At 66.1% G+C, this 24920-nt stretch overlaps 2 protein-coding genes across 2 annotated transcripts in view; one reads left to right on the top strand and one right to left on the bottom strand.

Annotated features, from left to right (window-relative positions):
- On the top strand, positions 1-9403 carry PLD4 (phospholipase D family member 4). The gene is made up of 10 exons (XM_079800909.1): positions 1-78; positions 2824-3014; positions 4927-5110; positions 5277-5397; positions 5955-6082; positions 6864-7064; positions 7589-7728; positions 7859-8024; positions 8245-8341; positions 8631-9403. Exons 1-10 carry the CDS (start codon positions 52-54, stop codon positions 8831-8833), a joined length of 1458 nt encoding a protein of 485 aa, XP_079657035.1. The 5' UTR covers positions 1-51; the 3' UTR covers positions 8834-9403.
- A 2037-nt stretch (positions 9404-11440) lies between these two features.
- The window catches only part of AHNAK2 (AHNAK nucleoprotein 2), a 34766-nt gene continuing 21286 nt past the window's right edge, over positions 11441-24920 (bottom strand). The window contains 3 exon segments of the mRNA XM_079800910.1: positions 11441-13045; positions 13047-17144; positions 17805-24860. Of these exon segments, the coding sequence (XP_079657036.1) occupies positions 11822-13045; positions 13047-17144; positions 17805-24860 (12378 nt within the window). The 3' untranslated portion in view covers positions 11441-11821.

The raw sequence follows: 24920 nt of genomic DNA, 5'->3' as shown, positions 1-24920 counted from the left end.
CCGGGGGCCCACCCTGAGGGCTGAGGGCTGCAGTCTGGAGCTGGAGCCGAGATGGGAGCCAAGGCAGGGCCCCCAGAGGTAAGTGCCCCGGGGCCCGGGCAGGGGGCCAGGCCAGAGGCTGTGGTCCTTCTGGCCCCTGCTGCCTGCACCCCCAGCCCAGAGGGTCACGAGCCAGCAGCTGGGCCTGCAACCACCCGCTCCTCCCAGCTTCTGCCGCAGAGCCACCGGGCCAGGGTCCCGTGATCTGACAGCCGGCCCTCTGTGCCAGTCTGGGCCCTCTGTGCCAGTCTGGGCCACAGCCGCACCACGTCCTACAGGCCAGGAGTCCTGCGCCTTCAGCCAAGACCTCTGCTGCCTGCAGGGCCCACGCTACCAGCACGGGCTGAGGGCTCAGCTGCCCCGGGGGGGGGGTCGTTCTCTCCCAGCAGCCGCCCCCCCCCCCAGGGACGCCCGGGTCCCCAGGGTTGCAGCGAGTGACTAGCATCCTGGTGGCCAGAGCCCCACCCCCACCCCTCGGTTCCTGTAGCTCCCAGTGGCTGAGAGGTGGGATGGCGTGCTCGGGGGATCAGGGGATCGGGGGCCGGGGTGAGGCCTTGGTGGCCCGTGTTCAGATGGGGTGACCCGCCCCTGCCCGCAGGCCGTGGGGAGGCCCCTGCGCACATGGTGGGGGCTCAGGGAGCCTGCCCAAGGACGCCCCTGCGCACCCCTCCCCCGCCCCGCCCCGGACGGCACCGATGACCTCCCCTGAGAGCTAGTGAAGGCCCGATGCTGGGCCCCAATCCGCTGGGAGGGGCGGCAGGGAGCACCCTGAGGCCCTGAGCTCCCCTCGGGGGGAGGCAGCCTGGCTCCCCCATAGGGACTTCCTGGCGGGGAGGGGCCAGCCCGGGGACCCCGGCAGAGCCCCCTCTCCTCTGGGTTCCAGGGTCCCCACGGCCTGAACGCTTGGCCCAGGGCAGACAGACCCGGTGCAGCGCCCATGGCTGCTCCTCCCCCGCTCAGGCCGGGGCGGCCGAGAGCACAGCCCAGGGCTGACCTCAGAGGCCTCAGGGTGGAGCAGGCTGCCGGGTGCTGGGTGCTGGGTTCTGGGTGCTGAGTGCTGGGTCCTGGGTGCTGTGAGCCAGGTGCTGGGTGCTGGGTGCTGGGTTCTGGGTGCTGAGTGCTGGGTGCTGGGTGCTGTGAGCCAGGTGCTGGGTGCTGGGTGCTGAGTGCTGGGTCCTGGGTGCTGTGAGCCGGGTTCTGGGTGCTGAGTGCTGGGTCCTGGGTGCTGTGAGCCGGGTGCTGGGTGCTGGGTGCTGAGTGCTGGGTCCTGGGTGCTGTGAGCCGGGTGCTGGGTGCTGGGTGCTGAGTGCTGGGTCCTGGGTGCTGTGAGCCGGGTGCTGGGTGCTGAGTGCTGGGTCCTGGGTGCTGTGAGCCGGGTGCTGGGTGCTGGGTGCTGAGTGCTGGGTCCTGGGTGCTGTGAGCCGGGTGCTGGGTGCTGGGTGCTGAGTGCTGGGTCCTGGGTGCTGTGAGCCGGGTGCTGGGTGCTAGGTGCCGGGTGCTGGGTGCTAGGTGCCGGGTGCTGGGTGCTGAGTGCTGGGTGCTGGGTGCTGTGAGCCGGGTGCTGTGAGCTGTGAGCTGGGTGCTGAGTGCCGGGTGCTGGGCAGCAGAGCCCCTTCCCCACCACATCTGGGAGGGAGGGAGGGAGGCTGTGCCCCATGAAGGTGTCAGAGTCCGGAGGTCCAGGGTGACCCTGCATCACACACACAGGCCCGTGACTCATACGGGGGGCACCGACCTGGGGCGTCCTGTGAGGGTGGCCTTGGAGGCCGCTGTGGGGAGGGGCCCGGCTCCAGCGGGGGCTCGGCTGGCCTGGCCTCGGCTCCCTGGGGAAGCGTCCACCCTGAGGACACGTCTGTTCCCAGATGCTGCCGAGGGACAGCCCAGTCAGCCCCAGCCCCCACAGCGCCTCGAGGTCCCCGACTCGGCCCCCAGCCCCTGGACAGCATGTGGGGTCCCGACTCAGCCCACTCTGGGCCTCTCTGCCTCTCCACGTGGCATCTCCCCAGCAGGACCAGGACCTGCAGCTCTGGGGTGGGGTGGAGGTGGGGTGGGGGTGGGGGTCGGGGTGGGGGTGGGGGTGGGGCGGAGGGGGCCCAGCCAGGCTGGAAGCAGCTATTTATAGGCCTGTGAGGAGGCTGCGCTCGGAAGCAGAACCGGCTCTCACTCAGTGCGGTTGTGGCTGAAACAGGAACCGAAATTCTGACACCCAGACCCCCACCGAGAGGGATGCGTGCGTGCAAACACACACACACACACACACACACACACACACAGCCGGTCACACACACACACACAGAGCGGATCACACACACACACAGAGTGGATCACACACACACACACACACACACACACACACACACAGCCGGTCACACACACACACACACACACACACAGAGCGGATCACACACACACATACACACACACACAGAGCGGATCTCACACACACACACACACACACAGCGAATCTCACACACACACACACACACACAGCTGGTCACACACACACACAGAGCGGGTCACACACACACACACAGAGCGGGTCACACACACACACACAGCAGATCTCACACACACACACACACACACAGAGCGGATCACACACACACACACACACACACACACACACACACCTGGGGGGCCTGGAAGGACCGCCAGTGACCACGTGGCCACCTGATCCCCCCAACACTGGGGTTGGCCCCGCCCAGCACCCTGCTCCCCCTCTCCCCGCAGCTGCAGGCCGGGCCTCCTGGCCTGGGCCGCTCAGGGACGCCTTCTCCGTTGCAGGTGCTGGGAGCGCTGGCTGTGCTGGGGCTCGGGGCCGCTCTCCTCTGCCTCCTGTGGGAAGCGCCCTGGCTGCCGCCCTGGGGCCAGCGGCTCCTCAAGGAAGGGCCGGCCAGGCCCCCGGGTTGTGGCTCCAGCCCAGCCTGGGAGCCCCTGGGCGGGGAGGCCCAGTGGCTGTGGCAAAACTCCTGCCGGTGAGTGAGCCGCAGGGGCAAGGGGCTGGGCATTGCCCCTCCATCTCCTCCTGGGTCCTGAGGGGGTGGTGGTGGGCAGGGGCAGGGGCGGGGGAGGGCCCGGCTGGATGGGCTGGGTGCTCTTTGCAGCAAGGGGCCACCTGGGCTCTGACCAGCCAGGTCTCACCTGGGCTGATGTGGCATCTCGTGGCCCTGACTGGGAGTGGTGTCTGCTCCGTGGCCCGGCCCTTCCCCGTGGCCCAGCCCTTCCCCGTGGCCCAGCCCTTCCCCGTGGGTTGGCCCTTCCCCGTGGCCCAGCCCTTCTCCGTGGGTTGGCCCTTTCCCGTGGGTCGGCCCTTCCCCGTGGCCTGGCCCTTCCCCGTGGGTTGGCCCTTCCCCGTGGCCCGGCCCTTCCCTGTGGCCCGGCCCTTCCCCGTGGCCTAGCCCTTCCCCGTGGCCCAGCCCTTCCCCGTGGCCCAGCCCTTCTCCGTAGGTTGGCCCTTCCCCGTGGCCCAGCCCTTCCCCGTGGCCCAGCCCTTCCCCGTGGGTTGGCCCTTCCCCGTGGCCCAGCCCTTCTCCGTGGGTTGGCCCTTCCCCGTGGGTTGGCCCTTCCCCGTGGCCCAGCCCTTCCCCGTGGCCCAGCCCTTCCCCGTGGCCCGGCCCTTCCCCGTGGCCCAGCCCTTCTCCGTAGGTTGGCCCTTCCCCATGGCCCAGCCCTTCCCCGTGGCCTGGCCCTTCCCCGTGGGTTGGCCCTTCCCCGTGGCCCAGCCCTTCTCCGTGGGTTGGCCCTTCCCCGTGGCCCAGCCCTTCCCCGTGGCCCAGCCCTTCCCCGTGGCCTGGCCCTTCCCCGTGGGTTGGCCCTTCCCCGTGGCCCAGCCCTTCCCCGTGGCCCAGCCCTTCCCCGTGGGTTGGCCCTTCCCCGTGGCCCAGCCCTTCTCCGTTGGTCGGCCCTTCCCCGTGGCCCGGCCCTTCCCCATGGCCCAGCCCTTCTCCGTTGGTCGGCCCTTCCCCGTGGCCCGGCCCTTCCCCGTGGCCCAGCCCTTCCCCGTGGGTTGGCCCTTCCCCGTGGCCCAGCCCTTCTCCGTTGGTCGGCCCTTCCCCGTGGCCCGGCCCTTCCCCGTGGCCCAGCCCTTCCCCGTGGCCCAGCCCTTCCCCATGGCCTGGCCCTTCCCCGTGGCCTGGCCCTTCCCCGTGGCCCAGCCCTTCCCCGTGGCCCAGCCCTTCCCCATGGCCCGGCCCTTCCCCGTGGCCCGGCCCTTCCCCGTGGCCCGGCCCTTCCCCATGGCCCAGCCCTTCCCCGTGGCCCAGCCCTTCCCCGTGGCCCGGCCCTTCCCCGTGGCCCGGCCCTTCCCCATGGCCTGGCCCTTCCCCGTGGCCCGGCCCTTCCCCATGGCCCAGCCCTTCCCTGTGGCCCAGCCCTTCCCCGTGGCCCGGCCCTTCCCCGTGGGTTGGCCCTTCCCCGTGGCCCAGCCCTTCCCCGTGGCCCAGCCCTTCCCCGTGGGTTGGCCCTTCCCCGTGGCCCAGCCCTTCCCTGTGGGTTGGCCCTTCCCCGTGGCCCAGCCCTTCCCCGTGGCCCAGCCCTTCTCCGTGGGTTGGCCCTTCCCCATGGCCCAGCCCTTCCCCGTGGCCCAGCCCTTCCCCGTGGCCTGGCCCTTCCCCGTGGGTTGGCCCTTCCCCGTGGCCCAGCCCTTCCCCGTGGCCTGGCCCTTCCCCGTGGGTCAGCCCTTCCCCGTGGCCCGGCCCTTCCCCATGGCCTGGCCCTTCCCCGTGGCCCGGCCCTTCCCCGTGGCCCGGCCCTGGCCGCCTCCCTGGCAGGCTCCTGGGGTCACCACTCCCTCAGGCAGCAGCCCCTAGGCTGGCGGGCAGGGCTGAGGCAGGGGTGGGAGGCGGCTGGGGCTCCTGAGCTCACAGTCCTCCGCCCCCCCCCCCCCAGGCTGGAGCTCGTGGAGAGCCGCCCCCAGGACCTGCCCTTCGCAGCCGGCAGCCCGTCCGCCCAGCCCCTGGCGCAGGCCTGGCTGCAGCTGCTGGACGCGGCGCGGGAGAGCGTGCACATCGCCTCCTACTACTGGTCGCTCACGGGCGCGGACATCGGGGTCAACGACTCCTCCTCCCAGCTGGTGGGCCCTCCCCCGCTCCCTGTCCCCCCCCCCCAGCGGGCCGGGCGCCCAGCAGTGTGACTCTGTGCTGTGGGGGTCAGGACGGCCCCTGGGGAAGGTCTGGGTCCTCCCTCGGGGGGCGGGGGGCAGAGGGCCAGCTGGGTGACCGCTCGGCGCCCGGTCGCAGGGCGAAGCCCTCCTGCAGAAGCTGCAGCAGGTGCTGAGCAGGAACGTGTCCCTGGCCGTGGCCACCAGCCACCCGACGCTGGCCAAGAGCTCCACCGACCTGCAGGTCCTGGAAGCCCGAGGTAGGGCCTGCCCGCACCTTCTGCCGGGGCGGGGCGGGGCTGACTGGCTGGGCCGTGGAGAGGGGGGCTGGGAGGACACCTGGAGCTTCCCCAGGGCCTGCCCGCACCTTCTGCCGGGGCGGGCGGGGGGCTGACTGGCTGGGCCGTGGAGCTGCTGGGGGGAGGGGGCTGGGAGGACACCTGGAGCTTCCCCAGGCGCCGGGAGGCGGGAGCGCAGAGCTTCAGGGGACCGGCTGTGACAGAGCCCGAGGGTGGTTGCCACGGGGCTCAGCCAGGCGGCCTGGGTTCTGGGTCCTGCTGAGCCCAGCTGCTCTGGCCTGGGGGGCTGCGGGGGGGGGGGGGGGGGACAGGCTCAGCCGGGCGGCAGGAGGCGGGCGGCATCATTGGTGCAAGGAGGCTCGGGAGCCAGGCTGCCCTGCGGAGGTCCCGGGCCAGTCAGTGCCTGCTTCCCGCCTGTGAAATGGGGGTGACAGCGGTGTTGACCCGGCGGGACTGTTGGGAGGTACAGGCGTGGAGCCAGCTGTCAGGCGGCTCACCTGTCGCCGGGGCCCGGCCAGGTGCCCAGGTGCGCCATGTGCCCATGGGGCGGCTCACCGGGGGCGTTCTGCACTCCAAGTTCTGGATCGTGGACGGGCGGCACGTGTACGTGGGCAGTGCCAACATGGACTGGCGCTCCCTGACGCAGGTGAGTCCCGGCGTGGCCCCTCCCCGCCCTCCGGGGGCTCAGCCTGGTGTCCCCTGCCGCTCGTCACCGGAGGAACTGGGTGAGCGGCCACGCCATGACCTCACCCCGGTGGGGCCCACTGAGGCTGACCCCGAAGGTTACAGAATTCCCGCGGGGCCCAGCTCATGCTGCACAGCCTCCTTTTGGAGTGTGTGTGTGTGTGTGGGGGGGTAGTTAATCCTCACCATTGCTTTTCAGAGAGAGTGGAAGGGAGGGGGGAGAGGGAGAGAGAGAAACACTGATGTGAGAGAAACACACCCATCGGTTGCCTCCCGCACACGCCCCACCCGGGGGCAGGAAGCGAGCCAGCAGCCGAGGTACGAGCCCTTGACGGGAATCGAACCCGTGGCCCTCGGGCGGGCAGGTCCACGCTCCACACTGAGCCCGGCGGCCAGGCCTGTGGCGTCTCCTGGAACTGGTGCCTCCGTCCAGGCACACACAGACGGCAAAGCCGGGCCCGTGTAGGAAAAGCGATGCGTTGAAGCCGCCAGACGCCGGTGGGACGTCCCCGGTCACCGCGCTCGGCCTTGACCGTGAGGAGGAGGACGCTCTCTCCTCGGCCTCATGCATCTTCCGGGCGTTCCGGAGTGACCCTGTATTGCTTCCGTCCCTGGAAGCAACGTTCAGGACACACAGGGACCCGCTGGGCACCCCGCTCCAGCACCCCGTCCGTGAGGGATTCCTCCTGGCGGTGCGGCTGCGGCCCGGCCCGGGGCCCCTCCCTCAGCCGCTGTGCCCGCAGGTGAAGGAGCTGGGCGCCGTGGTGCGCAACTGCAGCCGCCTGGCCCGGGACCTGGAGAAGGTCTTCCAGACCTACTGGCTGCTGGGGGTGCCCCGGGCTGTGCTCCCCAAACACTGGCCTCACAACCTCTCGTCCCACATCAACCACGCCCAGCCCCTCCGGGCCCGCTTTGACGGGGTGCCCACCACGGCCTACTTCTCGGTAAGAGGGCCGCCCAGACCCACGGGGACTGCCCGTCCTGGCCCCCCCGCGGTCCCCACGCGCCTGCTGGGTCCTGGGGGGCACAGTGGGGGTGCCGGTGGCTGTGTCCCGGGGGAGGGGCGGGCCAGGGGATGCAGCTCTCAGCACCCACAGGAGACAGGCGGCCTGAGGGGTGTCTGGGGGCGTCTCCAAACGGGGGGAGGGGGGAAGGGGCTCCAGCTCTTCCCGCTGTCCTTACTCTGCGGACGGGAGGAAGCTGGGCGATGCTCTCAGCCCCGTGGCTGGTCCAGAGCAGAGACCTGGCGTCAGGGGGGACGTGACCCCGGACAAGGGGTCACCGTGGGCGGGTGGGAAGCCTTGCCTGGCACAGGGCCTGTCAGCCCCCGCCAGGCAGCGCCCGGTCTTCCTCCTGGACCCCAAATCCTGGAGGGTGGGTGCAGGGAGGGCTCCCTGGTCCAGGAACCGCGTGGTTCCGAGCAGGGGCGGCGCCCTCAGGGACCTCTCCCCCCACCGCCCCCCAACAGGCCTCGCCGCCTGCGCTCTGCCCCCGCGGCCGCACGCGGGACCTGGACGCGCTGCTGGCGGTGATGCGGGCGGCCCGGCAGTTCCTCTACGTCTCGGTGATGGACTACTTCCCCACCACGCGCTTCAGCCACCCGCCCAGGTGGGGGGGGCAGCCGGTGGCCCCGGAGGGGCGGCCCCTCCGCTCACGCAGCTCCTGGCACGTCCCCCTCCGGCCAGGACCTTCCGGGCGGGGCCCATTGGCCCGAGGACCTGACCTTCTGCTCCCCCAGGTACTGGCCGGTGCTGGACACCGCGCTGCGGGAGGCGGCCTTCAGCAGGCGGGTGCACGTGCGCCTGCTGGTCAGCTGCTCGCTGCACACGGACCCCAGGATGTTCCCCTACCTGCGCTCCCTGCAGGCCTTCAGCGACCCCGCGGCCAACGTGTCCCTGGACGTGGTGAGGACCCAGTCCCCCTCCTCCCTCCTCCCCTCCCCCTCCTCCCTCCTCCTTCTCCTCCTCCTCTCCTCCTCCCCTCCTCCTCCTCCTCTCCCCTCCCGCTCCTCTGCTCCCCTTCCCCTCTCCCTCCCTCTCCCCTCTCCTCCTCCTCCTCCTCCTCCTCCTCCTCTCCTCCTCCTCCTCCTCCCCTCCCTGACACGCTCCCTCTCTGTCCCCAAAGAAAGTCTTCATCATGCCGGTGGGGAATCACTCCAACATCCCGTTCAGCAGAATGAGCCACAGCAAGTTCATGGTCACGGAGAAGGCGGCCTACATAGGTGAGCCCCGGGGCAGGGCTGTGGGCAGGGCCAGGCCGGGCCCTCAGACCCTGAGTCTGTGAGGGGCGCCTGTGAGTGGGGGGACACACAGAGGCCACAGACCCACGGAGGGGGCGTGCCGGGCCTTGGAGGGGGCGTGCCGGGCCGTGGCCAGGCCTCGAGCTGGCGGGGCGTGGCTCTCAGACCAGAGGGTCTCCGTGCAGCTCCGTGATCACCGTCCCCACAGACTGGGCCAGGCAGGGGGACCCCACGGGAGGCCAGGCACCCAGCATCTTTCCTGCACCCCCAGGCACCTCCAACTGGTCGGAAGATTACTTCAGCAGCACGTCGGGCGTGGGCCTGGTGGTCAGCCAGCGGGCCTCGGGGCCCCGGCCCCGGCTGAGCTCCGTGCAGGAGCAGCTGCGGCAGCTGTTCGAGCGAGACTGGAGCTCCCGCTACGCCGTGGGCCTGGACGGGCAGGCCCAGGGCCAGGACTGCGTGTGGCAGGGCTGAGGCCCCGCCCTGGCTGGCTCCCGGCCGGCACAGCTTCTGGTGGACACTGCCCCCCCCGCCCCCCGGCCAGGCCTCCCGGTCTGTCCCCCCCCCTGGGCTCCAAGCCGCTCCTTTCCCACAAGCCCCGGTCAGGGTCAGGGTGGAGACTGCCCAACGCCCAGTGTTGTGAACTGTTTGCTCTCCTGTTGTCCAAATACAGGCCCCCTAACCCCCACCTCCTCCCGGGAGCCCTCCAGGATGCCTCTTAATTCCCACAGAACTGCAATCCCGGCCCAGGAGTGGGCCTTTGGAGAATGTGCGTCTCCTGGTCTGTGTGGGTCTAGCCCGTGGCCGGAGTTCAAATCCCGACCCTGTGAGGAGCCCGTGTCCCCATGGCAGCCGGGCCGTGTGGGTGGCGTGTCTGCCATGGAGCCACTGACTCTCCTCAGTGCCCAGCCCCCAGGAACCCCCGGGGCGTTGGTATTTGCCAGAGCCCTTGGCTGGGGGTGGGGGAGCAGGAGCAGATGGACTGGCCCCCCTGACTACCAGGCATGTCCTGGGCCGTTCCTGGTGTAGCAGTGGGACCCAGACCTGTGGGCGGGGCTGGAGGGGGAGGTGGCCCAGGACTGGGGGGGAGGGGGCGTAGAGTGAGGAGGACCTGGGCTGAGCTGGGGGAGGGTGGTCCCCAGCTGGGATGGCCTGGAGCGCACCCCACCCCCAACCGCCTGCACCTGCGTGCAGAGGCAGGGCCTGCATTCGGTTCCAGCCCTTCGGCTCGGACGCCTGTCCCACCTGCTGGCTTCTGACTCGGGCTGCGACCCGCCCGCCCGGAGGCCCCCAGGTCACCTGAGGCTGGATGGAGCTTGGGGCTGGCTCCGGGGTCCTAGGGGCAGCGGACGCTGAGGAAGCTAAGCCAGGAGACACCAGGGTCCCGCTCCCGCACACCATGGGTTGCCCCTTGCTGCCCCCCCTCCCCAGCCCTCGCTGCCCCTGGCAGAGCTGGGGGGCGTGTGGGACCCTCAGACACCAGCATCCTGTCGGTGAGGAAGTTCTCCCAGAACCAGCCTGACTCCCCACCCCTTGCCAGGACCTGAGGGTGCCGGGCCCCACACGGCCCTGCAGGCAGCGGGCGGCAGGGGCTGGTCCGTGTGTGACTGCACTGACCAGGCGGGGCCGGGAGCAGACACCACCCCGCACCCTCCTGCTGCCCAGGCCTGGCCACCCCAGTCCCGGATGGCTCTGAGCTCCAGGCCACAGCTGATGCCCGGTGGCCCTCAGCCATGCCAGGCCTTGCCCCGGGGTCTGGTGGCCACACCTCAGTGGCCGCCTGGATGGCCTACTCCAAAGCAGAGCCCCTCCCCGGAGCCCAGATGGATGAGGACTGAGAGATGCGGGGGGGGGGGGGGGGGCGGGGTGAGGGGGCTCCCTAATGTGGCCCCTCTGGGGCGTGGCAGCTCCTGGAACCCGTCCTGCAGAGCCCCGCCCTTGTAACCAATACAGTGCACACGGGGGGGGGGGGGGGGGGGAGACTGAGGTGGGGCAGCCAGGAGGGCCCCCCCCCCTTGCTGAGGGGCAGGAACCAAGCCGTGTGCCGCGGGGCGAGGACCCAGTGCTCGGAGGAGCCACTGGCCAGTTCGCAAGCAGCTTCTTCCCCGTCCGGCCCGGAGCGGCCCGCAGCCCCTCGGAACCTGGGTCCCAGCCCGCGGGACCTGCAGAGGGGGGTGTGGTGGGCTGGCCTGCTCCCTACGACACTCGGAGCCATAAACGTGTGCTGCTGAACCCGCTGTTTGTGGTGGTTCCTCACTCAGCGCCCAGGACACGCACGCGGGAGGGTGGCCACGCTGTCAGCATCGCAGCCGTGACCCCGGGTCCGGGGTGGAGTGGGGGGGCGGGGTGAATCCCTGAGCCAGGCAGCCCCACCGTGTTCCCAGAGGCCTGCACTGGCCGGGCGGGGGGCAGGGGGCGGGAAGCCTGCGGGGGGGGGGGGGGGGCGGGGAGCCAGGAGGAAGGCCCACTGAGCTCTCCTTGGCCGCCCCACTCAGGAGGCGCTCAGGGACCTGCTGTGGGCTCACCTCCAGGGCTCCCAGCCCCCTAACCTGGATGACCCTTCCCACCGCCACAGGCCGGGACCCAGCCCTCCTCCCGGCCTGACCTCCATGTCCCGGTGGACGCTGCCTCCTGCTGTCCCCGGGGCGCACGGGGGTGGGGTGGGGGGAGGGGGGAGGGCAGTCTCGGGGGCAGCAGGCCACCAGGGGGGCTTAGAGCCCAGCTCCTGCCCCGCACCCACAGCCAGGGGAGCAGCAGCCCCTCCAGGGGGAGCCCGCCGGGCGGGCATTTGGGCCCGGCTCCTGAGAACACCATGCCGGGAGCCCGGGGGCCCGGCCACTGTGGGAAACCCCCTAACCCCCCCCCCCCCCAAGGTGGGCTTGGGGAGCTTCCGCGATGGCCCCCTCCCTGCTGACCGGCCAGGCCAGGCCCCTCTGCACTGTCTCGGCTGTGCCGCCGGCGGGAGGGGACATGGTAGCCCCAGGCCACCGCCTCGGCCTCCCAGGAGGGTCTGCGCGGACAAAGGGGTCCATGACAGCCGCTCAGACTCGCCCTGGGACCAGCAGTGCGTGGGGGGGGGGACGCGCTTCCCGGAACAAAAGCCCTCGCAGCCGCACGTGGGCGTCACCTCCTTTATTGCCCGGCGGGGAACAGCGGGTGGAGTCGGGCCGCGCACGGCGAGGGGGGGGCTGGGGCGCGGGGCCGTCTCCCCACACCCACAGCCCTGCTGGCTCACCCCACTGCGCCCCGAGCGGCCCGGCCAGCACCTGGCGCCGCCCTCCTGCCGGGGCTGCGCACGCCGCAGGGAGCGCCCGAGGCTGGGGGGGGGGTCAACAAAGGACTGAGCTGGTTACAAGTGTGCGCGAGCAGGCAGCGGGGCTCCCGGGAATATGGGGGGCTCGGTCCGCAGGGGGAAGCTGGGGCAGCCAGGTTGCAGAGCAGGGCAGGGCCACGCCCACACCGTCACAGCCGCGCGCGCGCCAAGGCCACGGCCACGTGCGCACCAGCATGGCCCCGCAGGGGGGGCGCGCCGGTCCCCGTTTGATCCACCTCCGGCCACGCCCTCGAGAGCCCCCACCCGCGGGGCCCTGTGCTTCCAGCGTCGGTCCGTGTTTCGCAGGCTTCGCGGTGGCGCACGGCTTCGGCCGGCGTCCGTCCCGTCGCGGCGGACACGTGCACCTCTGTCCCTGCAGAGCCTGTGACCTCACTGGGCCGGGGGGCCCGGCGCGGGCTGGGCACCGGCCTTCCTGCTGGGCTCCAGCCCGGCGGCCTCCGCCCCGGCCTTGGACGTCTCCGGGGCGCTGGGGCCGGGCCAGGCGCCTGCCGCCCCCGCGGGCTCCGCGGGCTCCTCCTGGTCCTCGGCGGAGAGGCTTTCTCGGGCATCGAAAAAGGTGACCGCCTCTTCCGGGAGCTTCGCCTCGGCCGGGCCCCGCCTCGTCCCCCGGCGCCCTCGCTCTTCTTGCTGGCGGCCGAGGAGAAGCCCAGTTTGGGAAATCGGAACCAGCCCGCCTTCTCCTGCTTCTTGGGCAGCTCGGCCGCGGGGCGGGCCTCGGGCTGCGTTTGGACGGGAGCGGGTGTGGGTTCCTCTCCCGCGGCTGCGGCGCTGGAGTCCTGGGCCGCGGAGGAGAACCCGATGCTCGGAAGCCAAAACCTGAACCGCCCGGAGGACCGCTTGCTTTCCGGCTTCTCCGCGGCCGCCCCGGCTCCCTCTCGGCCTTCTTCCGGGGGGAACTCCAGGATTTCCGCGGGCTCCTCGTCGGAACCGCTGTCTGCAGGCTGGAGGCCGGAGCTCCCTTCCCACTCCGACGTGGCTGTCTGCGGACCCGCGTCGGTGCCAGAAGAGAGGATTTCAAACGTCTCTGTGTGGGGCTGCAGGGCCCCCGGCGCCCGGTCAGCTCCCAGGGCCCCGCGTTCACCTTCGGAAGCCGCGTGGGTGCCCTGCGTGACCACCTGCACCTGAGCCCGCAAGGGGCTCTCGGGGACCTTCCCCTTGAGCAAGGAGAACCCGTAAGACGGCGTCTGGACCTCGGAGGCCGGGATCTCCGACTCCCGCACGATCTGCGCGGAGCAGGCCTGCGGTCCCGGCCCGTCGGCAGACTCTGTGAGGACCCTGCTGTGTATGGTGACCTCCCGGCTCTCCACCCGAGCGCCTTGGATGTGGACTCTGACCTTGGAAATGGGGCCGGCCCTCCGCAGGGAGGTGCAGGGCCACCGGCGGCTGCTGCCCGGGGACCCCCGCGCCTGCCTGCAGGATGCTCACGCCCCACACCCCAGGGTGCTCCTTGCGCAGGGCCAGATCCAGGCTGCTGTCCGGGCACCACACCTCTCGCACGGCCGGGGGGATGAAGATGTCGGCCTCGCCGCTGGGGGCCGGGAAGGTGAACCTGGGCACCTTCAACTTGGGGAACTTGACGGTGAGCACAGAATCCTCCCAGACCTGACCCACGATGGAAATTTGGGCTGGCATGTCTGTCCTCGACGCCTTCAGCCTGAGAGGGCCTTCCGGCGGGGGGGAGGGGGGCTCCGTGCCCCCTGCCCCCCTGGCAGGAGCTTGGGTTTCTGCAGGTCTCCCTCCAGGCATCTGAAGGGAAAGGGGCCCTTCGCCTGGACCCGGCCGGGCCTGGGAAGTGGGAGGCTCCTCGGGGGACGTGCTGGCAGGAGGCAGGGGCAGCTCGGAGCCTGGGCCTGGGCTGAGCAGACCTCCCCCGAGAGCTCCCGCCGCATCCGTCTCCGTCTCTGCCTCTGGGGGCGACAGGGCCACGGCTGCCTCCGCCTCTGACCCAGGAGCACAGACCCCTGGACTCTGGGCCGCAGCTGGGGCCTGCCCTTCCCTCGGCGCCCCCAGGCCCCCCGCCCCACCCTGCTCCTTGGAGGAGCGCCAGAGGCTGGGCAGGCGGAGCGAGGGCATCCTGAACCAGCTGTCCTGCGAGCTGGCCGCCACGGCTCCCGCGGCCGCGTCCCCCACGGGCACCCCCTCGGCAGCCTTGGCGGGTGTCCCAGCACCGCCTGTGGGCTCCTCCGTCCCCTGGGACACGGACACGCCTGCCGGTGGCAGGGGATTGGCCGACCACGGGAACACTGTGGCTTCCTCCGAGCCCAGCGCCTGTGCGGGGCTGCGAGGGGAGGGGGCGCCCTCCAAGGCGCCGGGCTCTCCCTCGGCCTCGGCGGCCGCTGCGACTGAAAACCGGAACTTTGGTCGATGGAATTTAGGAAAAGTCACGCGGCCATAAGATGTGTGAATCGGGGGGTCCGCCGGGCCAGGGCGGCTGTCAGTTTGGGACGAAGGAACAGGCTCCCAGGACGGGAGGTCGCCAGCGTGTGGGGCGCTGAACAGGTGCGCATCCCCCTTGGACTCAGAGGGGGTTTCCTGAGGCCGCTCTGGGGAGACGCCGGTTCCGGGGAGAGTCGCCGGGCACTTTGTAAGTGTGACACCCTCACGGACCCCGAGGGCCGAGGACTCGGCGTGGTGGCCACCGATATCAAGTCCAGCTGCAGAAACGCCAGGCCAGCCCGGCAGGGTCGCCTGCACAGACGGCGCCACGGCAGCCCCAGGCTCCCTGAGAGTCACCCCCACGCCCACCCCAGAGGAGCTCCCAGGTAGAGGAAGCCCAGGGGCCTCACCCAGCGGGGCCAGGCCTGTCGGGGGTTTTCCTGGAGGGGAGAAGACTTGGGGTGTTGGTAATTGGGGTTTCTCCATGCTGCCCTGCTCTCCGGGTTTTGCTCCCAACGAGGCCCCACCCACGTCGCCCCTGGAAACAGAGTGATCAGCTGACACGGAGTAAGTCTTCCTGGATGATGGTCGGAAGAACGGCATGCTGACCTTGGGCATCTTGAACTTGCTCTCTCGGGCAGCCACCTCCTTGCCCTCCAGGCCAGTGTCACCCGCGACCTTGGCGTGGGGATCCTGGATATCCACCTCCACACTGGGAGGCGACGTCTCTGAGTCAGGAGGGGTCACCTCCCCTTTGGCGCATTTAAGGTCCAGTTTTGGCCCTTTGATGTCCACCTTGGGCACCTTGATGCTGGGCATCTGCATCTTGGGCAGGTGGCCTTTGAACCTGGCCCCTTCTCCTTTGCCCTTCAGCTCCCCCAGCGTCACCTCTCCCTCTGTCAGGGGCACTGCCACCTCGCCCCCAGGGAGCTCGAGGTCAGCAGATGGCAGGTGGATGCTGCCCGCTGGGGCTGGAATCTCACCAACCAGGGAGGGCGGGGGTGCCTGCCCTGTGGTTTGGGACATGGACACATCCACCGATGTTCCCCAATCCTTGCTTGGTGGAGATACACCGAAGGAAGGCATCTTGAACTTGGGCATCTTGAACTTGCTGTCTTTGGTAGCCACCGTCTTATCGCCCAGGACAATGTCTCCCTCCAGCTTGGAACCTGGAGCCTGGATTTCAATCTCCACAGTGGGCAGCGACACCTCCAAGTCAGGGGCCGACACCTCCCCTTTGGCGCCCGTCAGGTCTAATTTGGGCCCCTTGATGTCCACCTGGGGGCCCTTGAAGTCTACTTTGGGCATCTTCATGCTGGGCAGGTGAACCCCAGGCAGGTGCCCTCTGAGTCCAACTCCAGAGGAGGGTCCCTCGAGCTCTCCCTCAGGCAGGTGACCCTCCGGTAGCTTCACTCCCAGCTCGCCTGTCTTGATGTCCACGTCGGCAGAAGGCAGGTCAATACTGAGGTCACTGGTCTTGATGTCAGTCTGGATGGAGGACAGGGACACGTCCACTGAGGCCCCAATGGACTTGCCTGTCCCAGATGTACCGAAGGAAGGCATCTTGAACTTGGGCATCTTGAACTTGCTGTCTTTTGTGGCCACCTCTGTGTCCCCCACAACGATGTCTCCCTCCAGCTTGGCGCCCGAAGCCTGAATGTCAACGTCCACACCGGGCAGCGACACCTCCATGTCAGGGACGGTCACTTCCCCTTTATCGCCCTTCAGGTCGAGTTTGGGCCCCTTGATGTCCACCTGGGGGCCCTTGAAGTCTACTGTGGGCATCTTCATGCTGGGCATCTGCACCTTGGGCATGTGACCCTTGAACGTGGCTCCTTCTGCTTTGCCTTTCTCTACTCCAAGCTTCATTTCTCCCTCGGGGATGGTCACCTCCCCTTTGGCGCCCTTCAGGTCGAGTTTGGGCCCCTTGATGTCCACCTGGGGGCCCTTGAAGTCTACTTTGGGCATCTTCATGCTGGGCAGGTGAATCCCAGGCAGGTGCCCTCTGAGTCCAACTCCAGAGGAGGGTCCCTCGAGCTCTCCCTCAGGCAGGTGACCCTCTGGGAGCTTCACTCCCAGCTCGCCTTTCTTGATGTCCACGTCGGCAGAAGGCAGGTCAATACTGAGATCACTGGTCTTGATGTCAGTCTGGATGGAGGGCAGGGACACGTCCACTGAGGCCCCAATGGACTTGCCTGTCCCAGATGTACCGAAGGAAGGCATCTTGAACTTGGGCATCTTGAACTTGCTGTCTTTTGTGGCCACCTCCGTGTCCCCCACAACGATGTCTCCCTCCAGCTTGGCGCCCGAAGCCTGAATGTCAACGTCCACAGTGGGCAGCGACACCTCCATGTCGGGGACTGTCACCTCCCCTTTGGCGCCCTTCAGGTCGAGTTTGGGCCCCTTGATGTCCACCTGGGGGCCCTTGAAGTCTACTTTGGGCATCTTCATGCTGGGCAGGTGAACCCCAGGCAGGTGCCCTCTGAGTCCAACTCCAGAGGAGGGTCCCTCGAGCTCTCCCTCAGGCAGGTGACCCTCCGGTAGCTTCACTCCCAGCTCGCCTGTCTTGATGTCCACGTCGGCAGAAGGCAGGTCAATACTGAGGTCACTGGTCTTGATGTCAGTCTGGATGGAGGACAGGGACACGTCCACTGAGGCCCCAATGGACTTGCCTGTCCCAGATGTACCGAAGGAAGGCATCTTGAACTTGGGCATCTTGAACTTGCTGTCTTTTGTGGCCACCTCTGTGTCCCCCACAACGATGTCTCCCTCCAGCTTGGCGCCCGAAGCCTGAATGTCAACGTCCACACCGGGCAGCGACACCTCCATGTCAGGGACGGTCACTTCCCCTTTATCGCCCTTCAGGTCGAGTTTGGGCCCCTTGATGTCCACCTGGGGGCCCTTGAAGTCTACTGTGGGCATCTTCATGCTGGGCATCTGCACCTTGGGCATGTGACCCTTGAACGTGGCTCCTTCTGCTTTGCCTTTCTCTACTCCAAGCTTCATTTCTCCCTCGGGGATGGTCACCTCCCCTTTGGCGCCCTTCAGGTCGAGTTTGGGCCCCTTGATGTCCACCTGGGGGCCCTTGAAGTCTACTTTAGGCATCTTCATGCTGGGCAGGTGAATCCCAGGCAGGTGCCCTCTGAGTCCAACTCCAGAGGAGGGTCCCTCGAGCTCTCCCTCAGGCAGGTGACCCTCTGGGAGCTTCACTCCCAGCTCGCCTTTCTTGATGTCCACGTCGGCAGAAGGCAGGTCAATACTGAGATCACTGGTCTTGATGTCAGTCTGGATGGAGGGCAGGGACACGTCCACTGAGGCCCCAATGGACTTGCCTGTCCCAGATGTACCGAAGGAAGGCATCTTGAACTTGGGCATCTTGAACTTGCTGTCTTTTGTGGCCACCTCCGTGTCCCCCACAACGATGTCTCCCTCCAGCTTGGCGCCCGAAGCCTGAATGTCAACGTCCACAGTGGGCAGCGACACCTCCATGTCGGGGACTGTCACCTCCCCTTTGGCGCCCTTCAGGTCGAGTTTGGGCCCCTTGATGTCCACCTGGGGGCCCTTGAAGTCTACTTTGGGCATCTTCATGCTGGGCATCTGCACCTTGGGCATGTGGCCCTTGAACGTGGCCCCTTCTGCTTTGCCCTTCACTTCTCCAAGCTTCACTTCTCCCTCGGGGACGGTCACCTCCCCTTTGGCGCCCTTCAGGTCGATTTTGGGCCCCTTGATGTCCACCTGGGGGCCCTTGAAGTCTACTTTGGGCATCTTCATGCTGGGCAGGTGAACCCCAGGCATGTGCCCTTTGAGTCCAACTCCAGAGGAGGGTCCCTCGAGCTCTCCCTCAGGCAGGTGACCCTCTGGGAGCTTCACTCTCAGCTCGCCTGTCTTGATGTCCACGTCGGCAGAAGGCAGGTCAATACTGAGGTCACTGGTCTTGATGTCAGTCTGGATGGAGGGCAGGGACATGTCTGCCTCAGCCTTTGGCAGGGTCACGTCCACTGAAGCCTCAATGGACTTGCCTGGCGCAGACGTACCGAAGGAAGGCATCTTGAACTTGGGCATCTTGAACTTGCTGTCTTTTGTGGCCACCTCTGTGTCCCCCACAACGATGTCTCCCTCCAGCTTGGCGCCCGGAGACTTAATGTCCAAATCTACACTAGGCAGCGAAACCTCCATGTCGGGGACGGTCACCTCCCCTTTGGCGCCCTTCAGGTCGAGTTTGGGTCCCTTGATGTCCACCTGGGGGCCCTTGAAGTCTACTTTGGGCATCTTCATGCTGGGCATCTGCACCTTGGACATGTGGCCCTTGAACGTTGCCCCTTCTGCTTTGCCCTTTACTTCTCCAAGCTTCACTTCTCCCTCGGGGATGGTCACCTCCCCTTTGGCACCCTTCAGGTCTAATTTGGGCCCCTTGATGTCCACCTGGGGGCCCTTGAAGTCTACTTTGGGCATCTTCATGCTGGGCAGGTGAACCCCAGGCATGTGCCCTTTGAGTCCAACTCCAGAGGAGGGTCCCTCGAGCTCTCCCTCAGGCAGGTGACCCTCTAGGAGCTTCACTCCCAGCTCGCCTGTCTTGATGTCCACGTCGGCAGAAGGCAGGTCAATACTGAGGTCACTGGTCTTGATGTCAGTTTTGATGGAGGGCAGGGTCACGTCTGCCTCAGCCTTTGGCAGGGTCACGTCCACTGAGGCCTCAATGGACTTGCCTGTCCCAGATGTACCAAAGGAAGGCATCTTGAACTTGGGCATCTTGAACTTGCTGTCTTTTGTGGCCACCTCTGTGTCCCGCACAACGATGTCTCCCTCCAGCTTGGCACCTGAAGCCTGAATGTCCACGTCCACACTGGGCAGCGACACCTCCATGTCGGGGACGGTCACCTCCCCTTTGGTGCCCTTCAGGTCGAGTTTGGGCCCCTTGATGTCCACCTGGGGGCCCTTGAAGTCTACTTTGGGCATCTTCATGCTGGGCATCTGCACCTTGGGCATGTGGCCCTTGAATGTGGCTCCTTCTGCTTTGCCCTTCACTTCTCCAAGCTTCACTTCTCCCTCGGGGATGGTCACCTCCCCTTTGTCGCCCTCCAAGTCGAGTTTGGGCCCCTTGATGTCCACCTGGGGGCCCTTGAAGTCTACTTTGGGCATCTTCATGCTGGGCAGGTGAACCCCAGGCAGGTGCCCTCTGAGTCCAACTCCAGAGGCGGGTCCCTCGAGCTCTCCCTCAGGCAGGTGACCCTCTGGGAGCTTCACTCCCAGCTCGCCTGTCTTGATGTCCACGTCGGCAGAAGGCAGGTCAATACTGAGGTCACTGGTCTTGATGTCAGTCTGGATGGAGGGCAGGGACACGTCCACTGAGGCCCCAATGGACTTGCCTGTCCCAGATGTACCGAAGGAAGGCATCTTGAACTTGGGCATCTTGAACTTGCTGTCTTTTGTGGCCACCTCCGTGTCCCCCACAACGATGTCTCCCTCCAGCTTGGCGCCCGAAGCCTGAATGTCAACGTCCACAGTGGGCAGCGACACCTCCATGTCGGGGACGGTCACCTCCCCTTTGGCGCCCTTCAGGTCGTGTTTGGGCCCCTTGATGTCCACCTGGGGGCCCTTGAAGTCTACTTTGGGCATCTTCATGCTGGGCATCTGCACCTTGGGCATGTGGCCCTTGAACGTGGCCCCTTCTGCTTTGCCCTTCACTTCTCCAAGCTTCACTTCTCCCTCGGGGACGGTCACCTCCCCTTTGGCGCCCTTCAGGTCGATTTTGGGCCCCTTGATGTCCACCTGGGGGCCCTTGAAGTCTACTTTGGGCATCTTCATGCTGGGCAGGTGAACCCCAGGCATGTGCCCTTTGAGTCCAACTCCAGAGGCGGGTCCCTCGAGCTCTCCCTCAGGCAGGTGACCCTCTGGGAGCTTCACTCTCAGCTCGCCTGTCTTGATGTCCACGTCGGCAGAAGGCAGGTCAATACTGAGGTCACTGGTCTTGATGTCAGTTTTGATGGAGGGCAGGGTCACGTCTGCCTCAGCCTTTGGCAGGGTCACGTCCACTGAGGCCTCAATGGACTTGCCTGTCCCAGATGTACCAAAGGAAGGCATCTTGAACTTGGGCATCTTGAACTTGCTGTCTTTTGTGGCCACCTCTGTGTCCCGCACAACGATGTCTCCCTCCAGCTTGGCGCCCGAAGCCTGAATGTCCACGTCCACACTGGGCAGCGACACCTCCATGTCGGGGACGGTCACCTCCCCTTTGGCGCCCTCCAGGTCGAGTTTGGGCCCCTTGATGTCCACCTGGGGGCCCTTGAAGTCTACTTTGGGCATCTTCATGCTGGGCATCTGCACCTTGGGCATGTGACCCTTGAACGTGGCTCCTTCTGCTTTGCCCTTCTCTTCTCCAAGCTTCACTTCTCCCTCGGGGACGGTCACCTCCCCTTTGGCGCCCTTCAGGTCTAATTTGGGCCCCTTGATGTCCACCTGGGGGCCCTTGAAGTCTACTTTGGGCATCTTCATGCTGGGCAGGTGAACCCCAGGCATGTGCCCTTTGAGTCCAACTCCAGAGGAGGGTCCCTCGAGCTCTCCCTCAGGCAGGTGACCCTCTAGGAGCTTCACTCCCAGCTCGCCTGTCTTGATGTCCACGTCGGCAGAAGGCAGGTCAATACTGAGGTCACTGGTCTTGATGTCAGTTTTGATGGAGGGCAGGGTCACGTCTGCCTCAGCCTTTGGCAGGGTCACGTCCACTGAGGCCTCAATGGACTTGCCTGTCCCAGATGTACCAAAGGAAGGCATCTTGAACTTGGGCATCTTGAACTTGCTGTCTTTTGTGGCCACCTCTGTGTCCCGCACAACGATGTCTCCCTCCAGCTTGGCACCTGAAGCCTGAATGTCCACGTCCACACTGGGCAGCGACACCTCCATGTCGGGGACGGTCACCTCCCCTTTGGTGCCCTTCAGGTCGAGTTTGGGCCCCTTGATGTCCACCTGGGGGCCCTTGAAGTCTACTTTGGGCATCTTCATGCTGGGCATCTGCACCTTGGGCATGTGGCCCTTGAATGTGGCTCCTTCTGCTTTGCCCTTCACTTCTCCAAGCTTCACTTCTCCCTCGGGGATGGTCACCTCCCCTTTGTCGCCCTCCAAGTCGAGTTTGGGCCCCTTGATGTCCACCTGGGGGCCCTTGAAGTCTACTTTGGGCATCTTCATGCTGGGCAGGTGAACCCCAGGCAGGTGCCCTCTGAGTCCAACTCCAGAGGCGGGTCCCTCGAGCTCTCCCTCAGGCAGGTGACCCTCTGGGAGCTTCACTCCCAGCTCGCCTGTCTTGATGTCCACGTCGGCAGAAGGCAGGTCAATACTGAGGTCACTGGTCTTGATGTCAGTCTGGATGGAGGGCAGGGACACGTCCACTGAGGCCCCAATGGACTTGCCTGTCCCAGATGTACCGAAGGAAGGCATCTTGAACTTGGGCATCTTGAACTTGCTGTCTTTTGTGGCCACCTCCGTGTCCCCCACAACGATGTCTCCCTCCAGCTTGGCGCCCGAAGCCTGAATGTCAACGTCCACAGTGGGCAGCGACACCTCCATGTCGGGGACGGTCACCTCCCCTTTGGCGCCCTTCTGGTCGAGTTTGGGCCCCTTGATGTCCACCTGGGGGCCCTTGAAGTCTACTTTGGGCATCTTCATGCTGGGCATCTGCACCTTGGGCATGTGGCCCTTGAACGTGGCCCCTTCTGCTTTGCCCTTCACTTCTCCAAGCTTCACTTCTCCCTCGGGGACGGTCACCTCCCCTTTGGCGCCCTTCAGGTCTAATTTGGGCCCCTTGATGTCCACCTGGGGGCCCTTGAAGTCTACTTTGGGTATCTTCATGCTGGGCAGGTGAACCCCAGGCATGTGCCCTTTGAGTCCAACTCCAGAGGAGGGTCCCTCGAGCTCTCCCTCAGGCAGGTGACCCTCTGGGAGCTTCACTCTCAGCTCGCCTGTCTTGATGTCCACGTCGGCAGAAGGCAGGTCAATACTGAGGTCACTGGTCTTGATGTCAGTCTGGATGGAGGGCAGGGACATGTTTGCCTCAGCCTTTGGCAGGGTCACGTCCACTGAAGCCTCAATGGACTTGCCTGGCGCAGACGTACCGAAGGAAGGCATCTTGAACTTGGGCATCTTGAACTTGCTGTCTTTTGTGGCCACCTCTGTGTCCCCCACAACGATGTCTCCCTCCAGCTTGGCGCCCGGAGACTTAATGTCCACGTCCACACTGGGCAGCGACACCTGCATGTCGGGGACGGTCACCTCCGCTTTGGTGCCCTTCAGGTCGAGTTTGGGCCCCTTGATGTCCACCTGGGGGCCCTTGAAGTCTACTTTGGGCATCTTCATGCTGGGCAGGTGAACCCCAGTCAGGTGCCCTCTGAGTCCAATTCCAGAGGCGGGTCCCTCGAGCTCTCCCTCAGGCAGGTGACCCTCTGGGAGCTTCACTCCCAGCTCGCCTGTCTTGATGTCCACGTCGGCAGAAGGCAGGTCAATACTGAGGTCACTGGTCTTGATGTCAGTCTGGATGGAGGGCAGGGACACGTCCACTGAAGCCCCAATGGACTTGCCTGTCCCAGATGTACCGAAGGAAGGCATCTTGAACTTGGGCATCTTGAACTTGCTGTCTTTTGTGGCCACCTCCGTGTCCCCCACAACGATGTCTCCCTCCAGCTTGGCGCCCGAAGCCTGAATGTCAACGTCCACAGTGGGCAGCGACACCTCCATGTCGGGGACGGTCACCTCCCCTTTGGCGCCTTTCAGGTCGAGTTTGGGCCCCTTGATGTCCACCTGGGGGCCCTTGAAGTCTACTTTGGGCATCTTCATGCTGGGCATCTGCACCTTGGGCATGTGGCCCTTGAACGTGGCCCCTTCTGCTTTGCCCTTCACTTCTCCAAGCTTCACTTCTCCCTCGGGGACGGTCACCTCCCCTTTGGCGCCCTTCAGGTCGATTTTGGGCCCCTTGATGTCCACCTGGGGGCCCTTGAAGTCTACTTTGGGCATCTTCATGCTGGGCAGGTGAACCCCAGGCATGTGCCCTTTGAGTCCAACTCCAGAGGCGGGTCCCTCGAGCTCTCCCTCAGGCAGGTGACCCTCTGGGAGCTTCACTCTCAGCTCGCCTGTCTTGATGTCCACGTCGGCAGAAGGCAGGTCAATACTGAGGTCACTGGTCTTGATGTCAGTCTGGATGGAGGGCAGGGTCACGTCCACTGAGGCCCCAATGGACTTGCCTGTCCCAGATGTACCGAAGGAAGGCATCTTGAACTTGGGCATCTTGAACTTGCTGTCTTTTGTGGCCACCTCCGTGTCCCCCACAACGATGTCTCCCTCCAGCTTGGCGCCCGAAGCCTGAATGTCAACGTCCACAGTGGGCAGCGACACCTCCATGTCGGGGACGGTCACCTTCCCTTTGGCGCCCTTCAGATCGATTTTGGGCCCCTTGATGTCCACCTGGGGGCCCTTGAAGTCTACTTTGGGCATCTTCATGCTGGGCATCTGCACCTTGGGCATGTGGCCCTTGAACGTGGCCCCTTCTGCTTTGCCCTTTACTTCTCCAAGCTTCACTTCTCCCTCGGGGACGGTCACCTCCCCTTTGGCGCCCTTCAGGTCGATTTTGGGCCCCTTGATGTCCACCTGGGGGCCCTTGAAGTCTACTTTGGGCATCTTCATGCTGGGCAGGTGAACCCCAGGCATGTGCCCTTTGAGTCCAACTCCAGAGGAGGGTTCCTCGAGCTCTCCCTCAGGCAGGTGACCCTCTGGGAGCTTCACTCTCAGCTCGCCTGTCTTGATGTCCACGTCGGCAGAAGGCAGGTCAATACTGAGGTCACTGGTCTTGATGTCAGTTTTGATGGAGGGCAGGGTCACGTCTGCCTCAGCCTTTGGCAGGGTCACGTCCACTGAGGCCTCAATGGACTTGCCTGTCCCAGATGTACCAAAGGAAGGCATCTTGAACTCGGGCATCTTGAACTTGCTGTCTTTTGTGGCCACCTCTGTGTCCCGCACAACGATGTCTCCCTCCAGCTTGGCACCTGAAGCCTGAATGTCCACGTCCACACGGGGCAGCGACACCTCCATGTCGGGGACGGTCACCTCCCCTTTGGCGCCCTCCAGGTCGAGTTTGGGCCCCTTGATGTCCACCTGGGGGCCCTTGAAGTCTACTTTGGGCATCTTCATGCTGGGCATCTCCACCTGGGGCATGTGACCCTTGAACGTGGCTCCTTCTGCTTTGCCCTTCTCTTCTCCAAGCTTCACTTCTCCCTCGGGGACGCTCACCTCCCCTTTGGCGCCCCTCAGGTCTAATTTGGGCCCCTTGATGTCCACCTGGGGGCCCTTGAAGTCTACTTCGGGTATCTTCATGCTGGGCAGGTGAACCCCAGGCATGTGCCCTTTGAGTCCAACCCCAGATGAGGGTCCCTCGAGCTCTCCCTCAGGCAGGTGACCCTCTGGGAGCTTCACTCCCAGCTCGCCTTTCTTGATGTCCACGTCGGCAGAAGGCAGGTCAATACTGAGATCACTGGTCTTGATGTCAGTCTGGATGGAGGGCAGGGACACGTCCACTGAGGCCCCAATGGACTTGCCTGTCCCAGATGTACCGAAGGAAGGCATCTTGAACTTGGGCATCTTGAACTTGCTGTCTTTTGTGGCCACCTCCGTGTCCCCCACAACGATGTCTCCCTCCAGCTTGGCGCCCGAAGCCTGAATGTCAACGTCCACAGTGGGCAGCGACACCTCCATGTCGGGGACGGTCACCTCCCCTTTGGCGCCCTTCAGGTCGAGTTTGGGCCCCTTGATGTCCACCTGGGGGCCCTTGAAGTCTACTTTGGGCATCTTCATGCTGGGCATCTGCACCTTGGGCAT

Source organism: Cnephaeus nilssonii, assembly GCF_951640355.1.
Source record: "Cnephaeus nilssonii genome assembly, contig: SCAFFOLD_101, whole genome shotgun sequence".
NCBI lineage: Eukaryota > Metazoa > Chordata > Mammalia > Chiroptera > Vespertilionidae > Cnephaeus > Cnephaeus nilssonii.
The sequence above is the reverse complement of the archived record's forward strand: the minus strand, read 5'-3'. Positions and strand labels throughout refer to the sequence as shown.